At 35.6% G+C, this 20,773-nt stretch overlaps 1 protein-coding gene across 1 annotated transcript in view; it reads right to left on the bottom strand.

Annotated features, from left to right (window-relative positions):
• The window catches only part of INTS6 (integrator complex subunit 6), a 91,956-nt gene that overhangs the window by 64,583 nt on the left and 6,600 nt on the right, over nucleotides 1-20,773 (bottom strand). Inside the window, exon 4 of the mRNA XM_007471687.1 lies at nucleotides 2,663-2,752. Within this exon, the coding sequence (XP_007471749.1) occupies nucleotides 2,663-2,752 (90 nt within the window). The remainder of the gene's footprint in view (nucleotides 1-2,662; nucleotides 2,753-20,773) is intronic.

Below are 20,773 nucleotides of genomic sequence, written 5' to 3'. Positions count from 1 at the left end.
GGGGGGAAGTGGGGGGGGATGGTGGTGGATGAATTGGGAGATTGGGATTGACATATATATACATACTAATATGTATAAAATAGGTAACTAATAAGAACCTGCTGTATAAAAAAATAAAGAAATAAAATTTTTTAAAAATTAAGTTTCCACAATATACACATATAGGGTACATTCTCTGGCCCACAAAATGAGTCCTGTTGGAACATTAAGAACCAAACATGCTGATGATCGAAGATACTCCTAAACTTGAAACACAACACAACTCAGAGACCTATGTTCCAACCGCATATCCAAAATAAACCTTTGCCTTATAACAAATGACTTCCACCTCAGATAGTAAGTAGCAGTGATAAATTTTGATCTTATGACTACCAGACTCAATACAACAATATTTATAATCAATATTTTTAAAATATAAGCTCTGTTCTCAGAACTATGCTAAATATTGTAGAAGATATAAGAGAACAAAAAGGTAAGCTCCTAGCCCACAGGAAAATCTTTCCAACTTTACTAGCAAGGAGTTTTAGGTTATTATAAACACATAGGTCTATTTCTCCAGTATCTTTCCCAAGGACCTAGGAAGAAAGGTGAGCAATTCCAACATCCATGTATATTTCAAGATATTTTTTTAAAGCTAGAGGAGGTCCTATGAAACAAATATTACAAACAAACCAGATCCAGATATATGGGAACAAAATATATTGTACCCCAAAGGGCATTTCTACAAAGGTGGTAAGACCAGAGCACCTTGAATGGATAATCTCACATGTAGGAATATAAATATAAATATAAACGTAAATATAAATGAGAAATACCTTTGAAGTCATCATAACTACAAAACAAAATCATTAGTATTTCTGACCTGATTATTGATATCTCAATCTTTCTCTCAGTCAAATTTTTCAAAAGGAAGGTAAAGTGGGAAAAATCAGTTTGAGAGCTTCAAATTTAAAGTTAGCAACATATTGATTGTTCATGTGTATAATCAATGTCTATCTGTTCCTGAAAGTGGCAGGATATAATTGGCTATACACATCAACTAAGTTTAAGAAAGCCCCAAAATCCATTAAGTTCAGCTATGGAGTGTTCCAAGGCTACTAATTATGTATAGACTATAAATTATTTAATTATGAATTTTAATCTACCTAAATTTTTCAACTGTTTCTCTATGAATTATATCCTAAACTCCCTTCAACGTCACTGCTCAAACAAAATAATTCTGGCTCTTTTCCCCTCAAGTCAAGATCGGGCAATAAAAATTCTTTACTAGTTCCAATGCTTCATGATAGAACAATACAGTTGTTCTTTTCATTACAGCCTACCAAGCACTTTCATATACATTATTTCTTTTCAGTCTTCCAACAGCCCTATGAGGTAAGGCAAGAATTATCACCTTTATTTCACGAACAAGGATAGAAATTTAGGGAAGCTAGGTAACTGATACAAACTTCACTGCTAGAAAGTAGTTGAACAATGACTAGAACCCATGTGTCCTGACTCCATATCCAATTTGCATTCCACAATGTCACACAAATGAAAGTATTTCTAAAAATTACTGAACTTAAAGACTACACTCTTCCTACTTAATCAAACCGTGTGTAAATACAGTGAGAATTAAAATTAAGATTCTAAATCAAATGCAAGCAGTAAAGAGAGTAGCCTAAACCATCTCCTTTCTACAACAACCTATTTTAATAAACGAAATGTTCAAAAGCAATGTTCAGGGACTTCCCTGGTGGTCCAGTGGTAAAGAATCTGCCTTGCAATGCAGGGGACACGGGTTCAATCCCTGGTCAGGGAACTAAGATCCCACATGCTGAGGGGCAACTAAGCCCATGTGCCACAACTACTGAGCTCATGCACTTCAACTAGAGCCTGCGTGCCCCAAACTACAGAGCCCACGCGCCCTGGAGCCTGTGCACCACAACTAGAGAAGAGAAAACCCACACGCCACAACTCAAGAGAAGCCTGCACACCACAACAAAGAGCCCACGCGCCGCAAGGAAAGATCCCGCATGCCTCAACAACAAAAAAAAGAGCAGTTCAAATACTAAACTAAAAACAGCTTAAAGTTAAAATAAACCTCTTGCACTCACCCTATCACATCACACACAACCAACTCTGCACAATGCATGTTAGTAGAGAATACGTGAAGTTAGCTGTAAATTATTTATATGGTATTTGACTTAGAATTAAAATACCCAAACACCTTCACTTTTCCTAGTTTTAACCTCCTCTTGGCTTGGCTGTACTCTAGTCTAGGAGTCTCCATAGTGCAGTACATATGACAAACCACTGAAATATGGGAAGAAATTATTAGAATGCTGTCTCCATTTTTTTAGCCTGAAAATAAGAATTCATTTTACTAAATTTAATATATGAACTGACACTGTGACCCTCACATAAACTCAGAAATACATATATAATTGAGATGGGTGGTAGGCTCCAAAATTTTTCACAGAAGGGATTCCTATTCAAGAAAATTTAGAGGCCATTGCTACAAACAACAGAGAAGGTAAATGAGTTCTAGGAGCCAGATGACTCTAGATTGCATCAAATAAAGAGCGAACCTACTTAAGGTTTCAATATCCTACAATGTACACATAAATAAAGATTTTTCAACTTCATTTGCATAATCCATGCTGATATAAACATAACTTACCTCATCCTGGACTCCACTGGTAGTAGTCAACTTGCTCCCATCAGTAATTGTAATAATTATTGCTGGCTCCAAAAAAAAAGGGTTTCTTCCCTAAAGTCAAAAAACACATTGATCGTATTAAGGTCTAGAGATCAGCTTAATTTTTCTGAGTAAAAAGTCAATTTTCAGAACAGTATATAAATCCCCCTTTCTTGTTTTTAAATTTTATTTATAGCACATACCTTTTGTACATTTTTTTTAAAGGTTTAGAAGGAAATGTAAACTAAACAGAGGTTAACCTTGAAGGGTTACAATTAGAAAGAGGAAAAAATGGATTTTTCACTTCTTTCTACATGTTTGTATTGTATTAATTTTTACAGTGAGCATCTATATTTATGTAACTAAAAGTATTTAATTTCTTAAAAGGGACCCTACATTTCAGTTCTAGTGATTTGACATATCTAGATATTACAAATTAAAATAATAGGTAATTTTCTTTAGAAACTTCTTAAAGAGGAAGGCAAAATACCAGGTGATCCTTTACCAAGTAATCTATGACTTTAATCAAAGTATCTAACCAAGTGACTAGGTATGGAAGGGCTCTAAGAGCTGGTTCCAAAGAAACACTAGGCCTACCCTGAGCTTAGCAAAATTTAAGAACAGTCCAACGTGAAAAGTTAAAAGTAAGAAGGATGGCTACTTAAAGAAATTGCTTGGCGAGAGGAGTAAAAAAATAACAGCAGCAGAGGCAATGGAACACAGTGGCACAGAGCTCTTAAATGCTCTATAGTTAAGGTGAAATAACTTCAATAACTTCCATTCAAATCTCTGGCCAAGTCACTCTATGAGTACTATGATCAATTCTAGGTGACACATTTTGTTAGGGACTCAGATAAACATAAGCTTATCTTTTACATATAAATGACTCTCATTTGAGATACTGAAGCAGATTCTGTATAACTCTTTAAGACAAAACCATGACCAGAGGGTAGAAGTTTCAGGAGGGTAAACCCTAAGCTGGAAATCAAAAGTATCAAATTCTCTGCTACTAACAGTGTTCAAGAAAGGACAGAACAAAGTTGTGTTGGATATGATGTAAAACAGCATACGACAAATGCACACTTTAATGGGCATATGAATCACTTGGTGATCTTAATAAAATGCAGGCTCTGGTTCAATAAGTCTGGGACAAAGACTAAGGTTTCGCATTTCTAACAAGACTGCAGGCTAGGAGACGCTAATGTTCACTGACCATACATAGAATAGCAAGAATGTAGAAGGGTTATATGCATGTAATATCTTATGGTTCTGTAACATTTTCCTTACATGTATATAACTCTCAATCATTAGCAGATTACAGTACATACTCCGTATTTGTTGAATGAGTTTACCAACACTTTTCACATACGGTAACTGTGATTATAATCTAATCATAAAGTGGGAGCAGGGGGATATCTGGTATATTAAATTTCTTGATCAAGTCAAGAAAGTGTATGTAAGTGGCATATACAGTTTTCAAACTGGTGTCCAAGAAACAATGGTTCCAGGTAGAGAAAACTTCCTCTGCTCATATAAAATTAAAATATGTTGGATACAACCTTTTAAGCTCTCAAATGCACAGTCGCACTCAAATGTTACTAGAACCTTGCAGGAGAAAGACAAGAATTTCCCTTCCCTTCCTCCTCTACAACATTCATGGCAGATGGAACACATTTTGGGAGACATTACACTACACACCATTCACCCCCAACATAAACAATAATTTCTCATAATGCAGATCTTCTCTTTAATCGAGAAACAGGCAATGTTCATATCCCCAACCTCTGAGCTTTGATTGGCTCCCTCAAGAAGAATGCTTTTCCTTTTCCCTGCCCACAACCCATCCAATTCCTAATCATTTTTTAAGGCCCAATTTAAGTCTTCCTCTTCTGCCTTGAAACTTTCCCTGATTACTCTGGCCTTGAATAATTCAGCCCTTTCCCTCTCCAAATTTTAATAGTGGTAGTTTTCAAACTTAAGTAAATAAAAGTATAAATATAACGTTCCCTCAAATAAAATTGGATTTGGAGTGCTTTCATGGAGTACATTTTGAATCCCACTTCCCCACAGCATTTATCCTCTCCTCATATTTTCAATTTAAATATACAACACCTCACACAACACCGTATATGTAATTAACACTACTGAACTCTACACTTAAAAATGGTTAAGGTGGTAAATTTTGTTATGCGTTTTTACTGCACTTCTTAAAAAATACACCATTTTGGGCTTCCCTGGTGGCGCAGTGGTTGAGAGTCCGCCTGCCGATGCAGGGGATGTGGGTTCGTGCCCCGGTCCGGGAAGATCCCACATGCCGCGGAGCGGATAGGCCCGTGAGCCATGGCCGCTGGGCCTGCGCGTCCGGGGCCTGTGCTCCGCAACGGGAGAGGCCACAGCGGTGAGAGGCCCGCGTACAGCAAAAAAAAAAAAAAAAAAAAACACCATTTTGTACTGTTTGCTATTGTTTCCTGTTTGAATACACTGAAGGCAAGGATCATGTCATAATTCTTCCTCAGCACTGAGCACAAAATATCTAAGCACTGGACAGTTAAATATTGATTCACTGATTATAGCCTAACATAGACCTGCCCAAGTTCACATAGCCACTCGGAATTACTCAAACTTCAACAAGCTTCAAAATATATAGATGTTACTTACCTTTACCTCAATATACATGAGTGCTTCCCAAACTTAACATAGAGCAATTTGCTAGGCTACAAGGGTATACCACCTCCTTCCTACATACGTCCAACCGTCCATTGTCCATTCATTCAAACATTTACTGAGTGGCTACCATACATAGGAACTTTGTTAAGTGCATGATACATAATCACTACTCTCACACATCATAAACGTATGTACCTATAATAACTCTCCTCTCCTGGTCTCTACAAATACCATTTTAGCTCAAAAATTAGCAAAGGGAGATAAAGAAAATCAACAAGTCCTAGCATCTTCGAAACTACTGTACCTCACTTTCACCCTTAAGCTAAATACTTTGGCTGACATGCAAATCTGTTAATGCCACTAGAGCACGGACTAAATACTTGCAAAAGTATCTCTGTATCACCTTTACTTTTTAACCTAAATCAAAGTCATACTTTCTGATCAAAAGCTGGACACCCATCTATTCTTATTTCTGTGTAAGCACGATCAGAATTATCCGCCAAAGGATTGGTGATATTTATAATTAAACGACAATGGTCTACAGTTATTAAGAACCTTACGGATGATGATGTCCACCCAAAAGCTAATATGTACTTTCTAAAGAACCACAATGTCTACAAGTCAAGTTCAAATGTATTCAAATTTAGCAAAAAGTCTGAGTTATTAAAATTTAAGCTAGGGGCTTCCCTGGTGGCGCAGTGGTTGAGAGTCCGCCTGCCGATGCAGGGGACACAGGTTCGTGCCCCGGTCTGGGAAGATCCCACATGCCGTGGAGTGGCTGGGCCCGTGAGCCATGGCCACTGAGCCTGCGCGTCCGGAGCCTATGCTCCGCAAAGGGAGAGGACACAGCAGTGAGAGGCCCACGTACCGCAAAAAAAAAAAAATTTAAGCTAAATTCAAACACTAAAACCAAAGTTGCTTTTTCCTTGACAACAAAGCTTTCAATTGATACTTTACTAGAGCCTTATACACATAATACTCCTCAGAGTCTATGCCTGGAATTATTGTAATAACCAGGTACTTAATAACAACAATAAAGCACTTATATTTATCTCATCTGACCCTAAAAACTTGGTGAGGTAAAATGTTCAGGGAGGTTAAACAATATAACCCTCAGTCACACAGTTGTAACTGGCAATGCCAGAATGTGATTCCAACTCTAAATCGCATGGTCTTTCTACAGCATCTGAAGGTTCTACTGGTAGCAGCTAAATTCTCTTGAATACAATTCTACACCAACCTGGGTTGTGCCACAGTCACACAACAATGAATGTTATTACAAGTAGTTTGGTTTATTATATTCTATCTGCAGTAAAATTAACTACGTACAGTAGGACTATTCCATTACTTGGTTTCCTGTTGCTCTGTGCTGTCTTACCTACCAATTTTTCTATATATAAATCAATATACCACCTCCCAGCAAAAACACAGTAAAACAAAATGCTATATAGATAGATATCACTTACTTTTGAAAACTATATAACTTCAATCAACTTTCACTTTACATACAAACAAAAAAATAAATATTAAGTTTTTAATGACTTTAAATTTTGGAAAATACAGGTAAAGATCAAAGGCAGAGAAAAGTAAAGAAGAATATGGCTATCCTCATTTCATCTATTTAGTCACTTAACCCTACTGTGCCTAAGATCCCTTCCTTTCTAAGGTGGAAGAGTTTAGTCAAGAATCACAATAAGAAAAGCAATAGTGTTAGTTATGATAAAAATTACAATAATGAGGGACTTCCCTGGTGGTCCAATGGTAAAGAATCCTCCTTACAATGCGGGGGACTTGGGTTCCATCCCTGGTCGGGGAACTAAGATTCCACATGCCATGGGGCAACTAAGCCCATGCACCAGAACCACTGAGCTCGTGCGCCTCAACTAGAAAGCCCGCGTCCTGCAAAACTACAGAGCCCACGCACTCTGGAACCTGTGCGCCACAACTATAGAGCCCATGCACCCTGTAGCCTACAAGCCACAACTAGAGAAGAGAAAACCCGCACACCACAAGTAGAGAGAAGCCTGCGCACTGCAACAAAGAGTCTGCGTGCCGCAAAGAAAGATCCCAGGTGCCTCATCGAATTTCCCACATGCTGCAACGAAGACCCGACACAGCCAAAATGAAACAAATTTTTTTTTAAATTAGAATAATGATTTAACGAACGTAATTTATACATAAAAGGAGGGGTTTTTTTCTTCAGGGAAAAGTTATCCCAACCTCTATATAAAGCTGATTGTCTTAACATTTATCTAAGCATTAATTTTTAAATCACCTGCAGCAAATGAGCAGACCATGTTGCGCCATGAAGCTTCTCATGTATAGTTTTAGGCTGCTCTTCCTCCGCCTTTGGTAGTACACTTACTCTTGGCAGAAGCTCATAAGTAACTGGCATCTTTCTCTGACATTCTCTTTTATCCAGCAAACTAAAATACATTTTTGGTTGTCTGCCAGTATCACAAGATTATTTTTTTTCACGTTTTACAAAAAATAATTTAATATTTCAAAAGTCTAAAGTTATGATTTAATCAGTGTAATATGTTTTTAGCTATTCAGGGCCACGCCTCTGCAGTTTAATAATTCTCAAATCTTTATATTTATATTTCCATTTTTATTCTTAATAAGTCTGTTTATGAAGTCACTCAATTTGGGGGCAGTTCATATTAGAATTTGCCTCAAAATTCACCTTGGTCATAAAGCTAGACTTTATCTTAGTTAAGAGTTGAAAAGAAAAAAGAAAAAAAAAAAAAATTTAACCTCTGCTACAACAAAGGCAGCCAGTAGAGGGACTAAAAGTTTACTTTTGCCATTAGCAAAACTAAACTCAGATGTTTTACTCTCACTGGTTTTTGGCATAAAGAAATCTAGACATGTAACAAAAACTACAGTGCAAAGTATAATACTCTACCTCTACAGATATTTACTAATGGAAATCTTGTCATTTAGAAAATTTGGTTTTAATATTGGTCAAAAGTCTCAGGTAAAAAGAGTTTTGTTAAAGACAAATACAAAAACTTCACATAAGTTCTCTCAATAATTTAACAGTATTCTGATGTTAAACGAATTGAGGCATAAAATCTCTCTAAGAGATTTTCTCTAAGAAAATTTAAAGAATATAATTAAAGTAAGTAGGTCTTATCCACTAAAACCTATTTCATTTTTGCAAAAAAATGCTTTTGACATAAAATCTCTCTAAGAGATTTTCTCTAAGAAAATTTAAAGAATATAATTAAAGTAAGTAGGTCTTATCCACTAAAACCTATTTCATTTTTGCAAAAAAAAATGCTTTTGAAAATGTTAAAACAAGTTATTTAGCAAAAATAGTTTTGAAAACATAAAATCAAGGCTAATTTACCTTCAAATATAAACTAACCTGGTTCTCAGAATCAGCAGTTTTAGTTTTACCCAAGAGATTTAAAATGTAGGGGGAAGAGGCACAGGAATTTTACTGTACCCTTAAACATGCCTTTATTATCTTCTGAAGCGAAAGGAAGGCAGCCCTGAGCATTCAGCAGATGTTTTAGTGGCTACCTCTGCTGCAGGACCAAAGGCCTCAAGTTTTCTTTCCATGCCACCATGCTCCACCATGATTATCACTGCTTTAAACAAATCCCAGAAAGACAGCCAAGTGCCTGTCTATGCTACACTTTTCCCAGGGCAGGGAAAATGTACACCAAAGATCCACTCTCTGGCTCTCTCCTGTGACAGCATCTTTGGCTAACCCACATCTATTACCGGCTAGCTATTTTGCTATGTGCCAGGAAAGCTATGGCCAACAGAAATCAACCAAAAAGATGTTAGGATGTATAACATTATACGTCCAGGCTAAAAGTACATTACCTAGCAGAAAATCAAAAACTTCCAGAAATAGCACATGCTTTTTCTCAATCTAAAACTTCCTTTTCAAGTAAATTACAGTGACAACAAGCAAAAATGTAAGGAAATGGAAAGGGCAGCCCTGAGAAATAAGTACTACATCACTAAAGGTTCTCATGCATATACGGGACAAGTACCTAACAGGATTGCTGCTAAAAATTTTGTAAGTTAAGCTCAAGACTAGAGCTTTAGGTTCCCTTTATTTACATCACTGTAGAATCTATATAAATACTGAAAATATGAAAAGAGTCCTGCATTATCTACCTTATTTTTCTCTATTACCATAGATAATAAAGAGGTAACAATAATGTTCTAAAATATGATAAACCACCTCATACTTAGAAACTTTTTCTGACACTTCCCTTTATAATTTGTCAAAAATCAGATTCTATTTAAAAATACAGAAACATTAATATTAAACATATTCCTCTACTTTAAGCTTATTTCTAAAAGTATTAGATTGCAATTCACATCCAAAGCCTTATTAGTCATAATACTAATAAACATTTCTACAACTATACAGAATTGAGAAAAGAGGCTTTTAATACATACTTTGCAACACAAGTCAACCAGAATAACATTCTTTAGTTCAGTATTGCTCAAACTTCAGACATTTGAATACCACAACCAGAATTTTTTCAAAATCTACTTATTACCTGCACTAATATTTATATTCTTAATATTTTTAAATCAGTTCCTTTTTTTATTTTAGCCTCAAACTCTAGCAATAAGACCTATGAAATCATAGTTTTGATGTGCAAGTTATATTTTCTGTTCAATAACTCACTGTCATTAATATTGTTTAGCTTTTTTTTTTAAAAAGGGTGGGGGGGGTTCATTATATTACAGGGATGAATGCACAACTTGTTAATTACACATTCCAAACAAAATATAATCATTATTTAAGTCAGTAAAAGCCCAACAGGCTTACATTAAAATCAATATTCCAAGGCCAGAATTACAAGTTTTATGTTTGTTTTCAAATTCAGCAAGATTACTTTTAGAGTCAAGATCCCAAGTGGTGTGGCATAAATAAGTCTTTTGATGTAAAAACTCAGATATTCATCTTAAGAAATTAGTGCTTTGGGTGGTGGTGTGATGAACTGGGAGATTGGGATTGACATATATACACTAATATGTATAAAATGGATAACTAATAAGAACCTGCTGTATAAAAAAATAAAATAAAATTCAAAAAAAGAAAAAGTTTTTGCTAAAAAAGCAAAAAAAAAGAAAAAAAAGAAATCACTGGTTTTAAAATAATACCTTCGACTACATACAAAAGATTTCTGAAGGATACACACTATAAACTGATTAATCATGGTCGCCTCTGAAGAACTGAAGTGAGCAACTGTATAACTTTCTCTAATGCTTTAACTTTTTAACCACGTGCATTTTATTACATGTTCAAAACAAGTACTCTTCAAAATTAAGATGTGCTTAGTATCCAAAAATAAAACTTAAAAAAAAATCTCCTAGTGTATAGAAACCTAGTACTTAGAATACATTAAAGTATAAACTAAAGAAAAATATGTTAAAATTCCCCATTAAAAGAAATATATTTTTAGTTTCAAGTAATGTCATTATACAATTGTGTACCAATACAGTTCCTTTATCTATTTAATTCCTTATTTTAAAAAAAATAGCATTAGGGCTTCCCTGGTGGCGCAGTGGTTGAGAGTCCGCCTGCCGATGCAGGGGACACGGGGTCGTGCCCCGGTCCGGGAGGATCCCACGTGCCGCGGAGCGGCTGGGCCCGTGAGCCATGGCCGCTGAACTTGCGCGTCCGGAGCCTGTGCTCTGCAACGGGAGAGGCCACAACAGTGACAGGCCCGCGTATAACAACAACAACAAAAAAAATAGCATTAGAAACAGATGGAATAATTAAGACTTGCGCAAAAGTAGGAGGGAATCTCATATATTTATTTTAACATAATGAGTAAGGAGCAGTATCCTAGGATTTGATTTAAATAATAAACTAAATACAGCTGATCCTTGAACGCAAGGGGCTGAGGGGCGCTGACCCCTGCACAGTCAAAAATACACATATAACTTTATAGTCGGACCTTCATACCTGTGATTCCGCAACCTCAGATTCAACCAACCCCAGACTGTGTAGTACTGTAGTATGCAAGAAAAAATTCCACATGTAAGTGTCATTCAAGGGTCAGCTGTAGTAGTAATGCAAAAAATATTCACTGTAAGAACTGAAGAATTACTAGCTTGACTTTGTGAAAAAGATGAATGTTAAACTCAATGATTGATAAGACTAACAATGAGTGCATCAAAGGAAAGTAATATAAATTAAATATATTTAAATATTTAAATAATTTCACAGAATTTTGAGTTTTACATCTGAACTAGAGTCTAAAATTTGGATAAGATTACTCTAACAAATAAATAATCGGTTTTGGCATTATTTAATACATAGCAGCAGGCAAACAGTGTTTATACTGGCATAAAAAGAGTAATGAGGGTGTAAGAAATATAATTTTACTTAAGAAATACTAACATTCTGGATAAAGAACCTAATACATCCATTATACTAAATGAATTATGTGGTATTAACTTAATTCCAGCAAAGCATATAATAATCAACATGTTAGGGAATTCCCCAGCAGTCCAATGGTTAGGGCTCTGTGCTCTCACCAACGAGGGCCCAGGTTTGATCCCTGGTCAGGTAACTAAGATCCCACAAGCTGCGCGACACAGCCAAAATAATAAAATAATTAAAAAAAAAAAAAAACATGTTAGGACCATAACAGAAAAAGTAAAAAAATAAAAGCCAAGATGAAAACACACTTTCAAAGATAGGTAAAGTTATACAGCAATAATGCTGAAAATTAATTTAACCTCAAAAAAAAAAAAACCTCATACAGATCTGCCTATTCTATCAAAAATAATCATCTCCTTGGGTTGCTGACTACACCAAACCTACAAATATTACTTTTGCAAAAGTCTGATTAAATCACATCTTTAACCATTATCATTACTTCCTTCTAAACATCCACACTATGAATATGCTCTCAAAAGAATCATTCACACATACTACAGCTATCCTACAAAAAAGATGGAATTCAACCACAGCATTCTACCTAAGTATCTTTAAGACTACAATTGAAAATGAAGAACTGCCTAATAAATACTGCATATCAGTAAAGTTAGCGATAAAGTATTAAACTTCATAAAGGAAAATAATTCATGATAAGCACTTGGAAAAACTAACAGTCTATTATTTCCCATATCCTATGGCTTAAGGTCAACCTCAAAATAATGTTGTTGTTTTTTTTTTGCAGTACGCGGGCCTTTCACCGTTGCGGCCTCTCCCCTTGCGGAGCACAGGCTCCGGACGCGCAGGCTCAGTGGCCATGGCTCACGGGCCCAGCCGCTCCGCGGCATTTGGGATCTTCCCAAACGGGGGCACGAACCCGCATCCCCTGCATCGGCAGGCGGACTCTCAACCACTGCGCCACCAGGGAAGCCCGAACCTCAAAATAATTTAATTGGATAAATCAAAATGCGAGATTTAGTTTTAAGGGGCCCGGCTTTGTAAAAAAAAATATATATAATACATGGAATTTTCGTTTTCTAGGAAAGAATTTGTGGTAACCCAATTTCAGTAAGTTTTTTTAGGAGGAAATATTTAAATTTCTCCAAATCCATTATACAGGTATATGAACTTGAGTAAAGAGTTTCTAGAAATTCATTCTTGCTAAATTCTGATTCAAACATTTACTGATGCTCATGCTAATCACCTTTCCAAGTGTTTAGAGATTTAAATTTTTCAAAATAGATGACACATTTGGGAAACAAAAAACTAACCACATAATATTTGGGTTCTACTGCTAAAAACAAATTTTTACAAGCCTTCCTATCTATACAAACAAATCCACCAAGGTTTTAAGTTAGAAATGAACCTCATGAAAAAGCAGATGTCACATATGGATGGGTGGGTGCCTGCACAGATCGCTACATGTTTTTCATTGATACTATAGCTCACTGAAATGGAAGCTCTAAGATAACTCTTTTTTACATTAGGATTTACATTAAATATAATCTTGTTTGGGATTAGATATTATCCCTTCTTGATTAACAATAAAATTTAGATGTAAAGATCTCTTACTCTTTCTACTATTTGATTTAGGCCCAATTTTCTGAATGCAATTACTTGGGTATTCCTTCTAACTTACTGGTTTGAGAAATGGGATTGACAATTTAAAATGTACAACAAAAATTCAAAATTCTACATTAGTTATTACCTTCCAAAGTACACAAATGATCAGGAACCATCACAACTCAAGCATTACATCAGAGGCCACAAAAACATCACTTTGCTTATTCCTAATAATCCAAAAGTACTATTATCTGTCATTATCTTAGGGACTCAGGCTTTGTAACATCATCCACTGTGGTTTGCAGTCTAACCTTCCACAGAGCACTGAATACTCAATCATCTTCAATTTCTGTGATTAAAAATAATCAATTGTTTTTAATCCTTTCAGAATAGTTGTTTGGATGCTTCCAGTGTCTGAACTCCAAAATAAGCAGACTTTGTTGATGTTTCCTAATATCTAACTAGGTTCACCAGCTTGAAGACAAAGTGAGAGTTTTCCTTCAACATGCCAGCATCAATCCTGTCAATGCCTAGTTACAAATTACATTACCTAATAGCTAATGCTACAATTACTTTTTCTCACATACTCAGAACTGTTTTCCTTTCTATAATAAAGTTTTTTAGATGATATAATCCTCCCAAGGACCTTCACATGTTCCCCAGCTTCTCTGAGCAAAACTAATAGATGGAAAATGTTAAAACATCATTTCCTTTTAAGGCAAAGATAAAAAAGGCAAGAGTATGTAAGACCTAGAATAAGTTTTGCTAAGTCATCACTAGGCTGATAAATTGGTCCTCTGATTAAAACTAATCCTCTTAATTATAAGATTTTTAAGTTAAAATACTTTTGAGGTACAACTATCTCTCAATATACCAATAATCAAATTTAAAATCACATAGGCCCTAAAAGAGAAATATCATCACATAAAATAATCCTTCCTAGGGTCATCCTATTATGTTCTTTTCCCAAATAAATCTACATTACAAACAATAAAATAGATCATACCTTTTACATTTGACCTTTCTTCTGCACAATGACATCCTCCACCCCATCCTAATCACTACCAACCTGAATTCTAAAATATACTGTTACAAAGCCCTAAAAATGGGCCGAGATCTAAATTTCCTCAAAGAAGCTTAAAACCTTTCTTGCTTTGAAAATCAAAAACATGTTTGTTTGTTTGTTTGAAGCACTCACTGTTATTAAATCATTTATGAATAAGAATTAGAGATGTGGGGGAAAAGACTTTTGTAACTCCAAGGGGAAAGTATTTTTGGAGTAATCTACAGAGCTTCAATTCAAAGCCAAAAACCATTATGTTCCCTATGGAAAGAAAATTTACTTTAGCTGAAACTGCTGGACAGCTAATTCTAGCTTCTTGTGATGTATACATACTGCGTTATGAAAAAACTTTTGTTTTTTCTCAAATGTTTCAGATTATAAACCTTTTCCAAGCAGGCACTTTGCTACATGATTAACAAAATTATTTCCAGGGCTTCCCTGGTGGCGCAGTGATTGAGAGTCCGCCTGCCAATGCAGGGGACACGGGGTCGTGCCCCGGTCCAGGAGGATCCCACATGCCGCAGAGCGGCTGGGCCTGTGAGCCATGGCCGCTGAGCCTGCGCATCTGGAGCCTGTGCTCCCCGGCAGGAGAGGCCACAACAGTGAGAGGCCCACGTACCGCAAAAAAAAAAAAAATTATTCCCAATCCTTAAAAACTTTTTCAAGATTGGTATTACCACCATTTTATGGATGAGAAATTTGAGGCTCAGTGAGGTTAAGGGACTTGTCAGTCAATACAACATAAGCTAGTAGCCCCAGAGCCAGGCACAGCCAGTTCTAATGAAGCAGTTCTTTCCCTATCACCACAATTCTTGTTCTTTAAAAAGGTGGATAAAATACTCTACCCACAATTCCAATTTTTAAAATTTAAATAAAAGGAAATTCACAAAAATGGTAATACATGTATTACAATAACAAATTATACCATGTATCACTCAATTTTTACCACAATCCTGCAAGATAAATTATTTCATTCTATTTTCCTAATGGGGAAACTGAGGCTGAGAGATTACATGACTTGCCAGGAACCCATGGGTGGACTAGGAATTCATAGAGCCAAACAGATTTTTCTGAATCTTAACAACAATGCCTAGAGATTTTCAGAAGTATCTTATGTCAAAGGAAACTAATTGATAGTTAACTAATTACAAAGCTGTCCTGGTAAAAACTTACAATTATAGCAGTAATACTAGCACACTACATGGGAAAAGTCAACCAATTAACGGACTAGGTTAATAGTCCTGTATTAACTACATCAGAAACGTTAAATAAACTATGAATATGAAATCAAACAGTGTGTGTGTGTGTGTGTGTGTGCGCGCGCGCGCACACACACACACACACACACAAACATATTAGCATCCAGGCCTTAAATTAAGAACAGTATAAAATCCTGGCAACTATCCCCCACGTTCATTCTTTTTTTTTTTTTTCCCAAGGAGTTGGGAGGGAGGAGGGAGTGGGAAGAAAATCCAACTGAATGTAAAAAACAGTATTTTAACAGGTGTTACAAGAAAAGCTAAGTGTAACACAACGACAAAATGAAACGCCTGCTTTTCACAGAGGAACTGAAAGGACACACATTTCATTGGAGAGCTACTGATACACCCCCCACCCAGAGGGACTCAGATCTACTGGCTATACCTTCCAATAAAATTTGCTCTTAAATAAAATACAAATTACTAATAAAATCTGCATGACTGTTTCACAACCAATTGCTCTCTTTTGAAATTTTTCATAATGTGAAGAAATTCAGCATTTTAACTTTTCTGGGCCTTACTTTCTACATTAATACAATGAGGAAGATGGAATCTAACATCACTTTCAATTATAAAGCCCTGGGAAACAATAACCATAATAATATTTACAGAAAGTCTACTGAAAAGTTCTGTCAGTAGATGCAAAAAGTTCAATTTTTTTTTTCCAAGAGTGTATTTAAAATTTTACTAAGCTTCATAATTAGAATATGTGTATTTTCTCAACAGAAAAGGTTGGGGGGAAAGAAGAGGGATCAGGGAATAAAGACAAACAAAAACAAAACCCAAAAAACTCAGTACTATATGGTTTCAGACCATGCTTAAATTAAACAGATTAATAATAGGGCTAAACGAAAATTAAGTTTGTATAAAGAAATTATTAATTTTAAATGAAAGGAAACAGGGAATTTCCTGGCAGTTCAGTGGTTAGGATTCTGCACTTTCACTGCCAAGGGCCTGGGTTCGGTATCTGGTCGGGGAACTAGGATCCCGCAAGCCGAGTGCCCCAGTCAAAAAACAAAATAAGGATTAAAAAACAAAATAAAATAAAATGAAAGAAAACAGGGCTGGTATACGTGAGCACTGACCAACCAAAGAAAAGAAACCCACCAAGACGATTTTACTTATAAGAGTATAAATTTGAGTGAAGGATTATGATGACTAAAAATAATTTTAAATATTTAGGAAAATTTCAAGTTATAAAATATTATATGATCTCCTTGGAGAAATCCATAACACAAACATGGCTGAACAATACTTTTAGCTAATTCTGACCATAAATGACCTTAAATCAATTGAAAATAAATGAATAAAATTCTTTCATTCAAATATTTGTTCTTGGCTTTTTAATTTTCAACTGTACAGTTTAATACATAATTATTGACATTCTTCTGCATAAAGGGAAAATAAAAATTTCTTTGAAGAAATGGAACGTGTTATTTACCTTTTGTACTTCTGATTTATTTTCAATAATTTCTAATTAAGAATGCAATTGATGTCTTTAGGATATTCTTTTTCATTCTCTTTTTAAAAAAACACACCAGGGTTGTTTTTGATCCTTTAGAAAACAGATCTAGAGTATAAAATTATGAAGATAAATTATAGCAAGTATTTTCAAAGAAAATAAAACCTGGGTCTTGAAATTTGTCATTTAAATTACCATCTTTAAAACTAATGCTCACAGATGACACAATACTATACATATAGAATCCCAAAGATGCTACCAGAAAACTACTAGAGCTATTCAATGAATTTGGTAGAGTAGCAGGATACAAAATTAATGCACAGAAATCTCCTGCATTCCTATACACTAATGACGAAAAACCTGAAAGAGAAATTAAGGAAACCCTCCCATTTACCACTGCAACAAAAAACAATAAAATACCTAGGAATAAACCTACCTAAGGAGACAAAAGACCTCTACGCAGAAAACTATAAGACACTGATGAAAGAAATTAAAGATGATACAAACAGATGGAGAGATATACCATGTTACTGGATTGGAAGAATCAACACTGCGAAAATGACTATACTACCCAAACCAATCTACAGATTCAATGCAATCCCTATCAACTACCAATGGCATTTTTCACAGAACTAGAACAAAAAATTGTACAATGTGTATGGAAACACAAAAGACCCCAAATAACCAAAGCAATTCTTGAGAAAGAAAAATGGAGCTGGAGGAATCAGACTCCCTGACTTCAGACAGAGCTACAGTAATCAAGACAGTATGGTACTGGCACAAAAACAGAAGTATAGATCAATGGAACAGGATAGAAAGCCCAGAGATAAATCCACGCACATATGATCACCTTATTTTTGATAAAGGAGGCAAGAATAATACAATGGAGAAAAGACAGCCTCTTCAAAGTGATGCTGGGAAAACTGGACAGCTACATGTAAAAGAATGAAGTTAGAACACTCCCTAACACCATACACAAAAATAAACTCAAAATGGATTAAAGATTTAAATATAAGGCCAAACACTATAAAGCTATAAAACATAGGCAGAACACTCTATGACACAAATCACGGCAAGATCCTTTTTGACCCACCTCCTAGAGAAAGGGAAATAAAACCAAAAATAAACAAATGGGACCTAATGAAACTTAAAATCTTTTGCACAGCAAAGGAAAACATAAACAAGACGAAAAGACAACCCTCAGAATGGGAGAAAATATGTGCAAATGAAGCAACTGACAAAGGACTGATCTCCAAAATTTACAAGCAGCTCATGCAGCTCAATATCAAAAAAACAAACCCAATCCAAAAACGGGCAGAAGACCTAAATAGACATTTCTCCAAAGAAGATATACAGATTGCTAACAAACACAGGAAAGAAGGCTCAACATCACTAATCATTAGAGAAATGCAAATCAAAACTACTATGAGGTATCAGCTCACACCAGTCAGAATGGCCATCATCAAAAAATCTACAAACAATAAATGCTGGAGAGGGTGTGAAGAAAAGGGAACCCCCTTGCACTGCTGGTGGGAATGTAAATTGATACAGCCACTATGGAGAACAGTGTGGAAGGTTCCTTAAAAAACTAAAAGTAGAACTACCATACAACCCAGCAATCCCACTACTGGGAATATACCCTGAGAAAACCATAATTCAAAGAGTCGTGTACCACAATGTTCACTGCAGCTCTATTTACAATAGCCAGGACATGGAAGCAACCTAAGTGTCCATCAACAGATGAATGGATAAAGATGTGGCACATATATACAATGGAATATTACTCAGCCATAAAAAGAAATGAAAGTGAGTTATCTGTAGTGAGGTGGATGAACCTAGAGTCTGTCATACAGAGTGAAGTAAGTCAGAAAGAGATGGTAACATATATGGAATCCAAAAAAAAAAAAAGGTCCTGAAGAACCTAGGGGCAGGACATGAGTAATAAAGACACAGACGTAGAGAATGGACTTGAGGACAAGGGGAGGGGGAAGGGTAAGCTGGGACGAAGTGAGAGAGTGGCATGGACATATATACACTACCAAATGTAAAATAGCTAGCTAGTGGGAAGCAGCCACATAGCACCAGGGAGATGAGCTCAGTGCTATGTGACCACCTAAGAGGGGTGGGATAGGGAGGGTGGGAGGGAGATGCAGGAGGGAGGAGATATGGGGATATATGTATACGTATAGCTGATCCACTTTGTTATAAAGCAGAAACTAACACACCATTGTAAAGCAATTATATTCCAATAAAGATGTAAAAATAAATAAATAAATAATAAATTAAATTAATGCTCAATAGGAAATAAATCATAGCCATGTTATACTACTTTGAGCTCAGTCAAACCTTCTTATTAAAACATCCCTTGATCTACCTAATAGATGTGCTCCTCCAAAGTTCCTTGCATATCAAACTTGTGTAAATCTCATCTTAAACTCATTAGGGGGAGCTCCCTATTTGAAAGAATCCTAAAACATGTGCTTTTGTCTTCTAAGGGCTCCTTTTCTAACTTGTATTCCTATGAAGGAATGACTTTCTGACTTATCTGCTAATTGATATTCATCCAGTTTTCATTTAACATTTTTTTAAAATACCATCCTTGTACTTTAGCCCATGCTTATCAACTGCCATTAAGACAACTTTGATCAAGTTATATTTACCTTTCACACTGCTTCCCCAGGAAGCAATATAAAGCCCACCCCTGCGAAAAATATATATATACTTAATATGCTACTAACAGATTTTAAAGCATGTAATAAAAATCAGCTTTAAATATTACTAGATTTTTATAACTAATTTCAAATTCAAAGGTGAAAAATAAGAGAAAACCAGAGGTGAATAATCTATGGAGGGGAGAAAAAGTATGCTTTGTGTCTACTGAGCACTTCATAATTTTTAAATTACATTTTAATATACCATCCCATTTCAGACTCTCATCGATTCTCTAAGGGTATTAATGGCTTCATTACTGGCAATTTGGGAAACGAAGAAGCAGAGGCACAGGGCAGTAAAGTGACTGCCCAGTGTGTCATAGTAATTCAATGTCAAGGTCAGAATTGGAATGTAATTTTCACATTCTTAGCCATTGCTCTTCTTTTACACGATTAAAGAAGGAGATAAAACATTTAAGCAAGTTTGACTATAGAGTCCCCTATCCATCAATAATTACCGAAAATAATTTCAGGAGCCTTAAGTTCAGGCGCTCGCCAAGACCTTTCAAAGGGAAAAGGACAGTCTCTTCAACAAATGGTGTTGGAAATACTGGATGTCCACATGCAAAAGAATGAAGCTTACTTCATTCTACACCACATACCAAAATTAACTCAAAATGGATTAAAGACGTAAATGTAAGACATAAAGCTAAAACTCCTGAAAGAAAATATAGGGGGAAAGCGTCAATACATAGCATTTGGCAATGATTTCTTGGATATAACACTAAAAGCAAAGGCAGCAAAATAAAAAATAGATACATTGGAATACATCAAAAATTTAAACTTCTGTAAAAAGGACAATCAACAGAGTGAAAAGGCAGACCATGGAATGGAAGAAAAATCTGCAAATTGCACATCTGATAAGGGGTTAATATCCAAAATATTTAAAGAACTCCTACCAACAACGGAAAAAAATAACAAAAAATAAGCAAAGGTCTTGG

Source organism: Lipotes vexillifer, unplaced genomic scaffold (assembly GCF_000442215.2).
Source record: "Lipotes vexillifer unplaced genomic scaffold, Lipotes_vexillifer_v1.1 scaffold470, whole genome shotgun sequence".
Lineage (NCBI taxonomy): Eukaryota > Metazoa > Chordata > Mammalia > Artiodactyla > Lipotidae > Lipotes > Lipotes vexillifer.
This window is presented reverse-complemented; position numbering and strand designations above follow the sequence as displayed.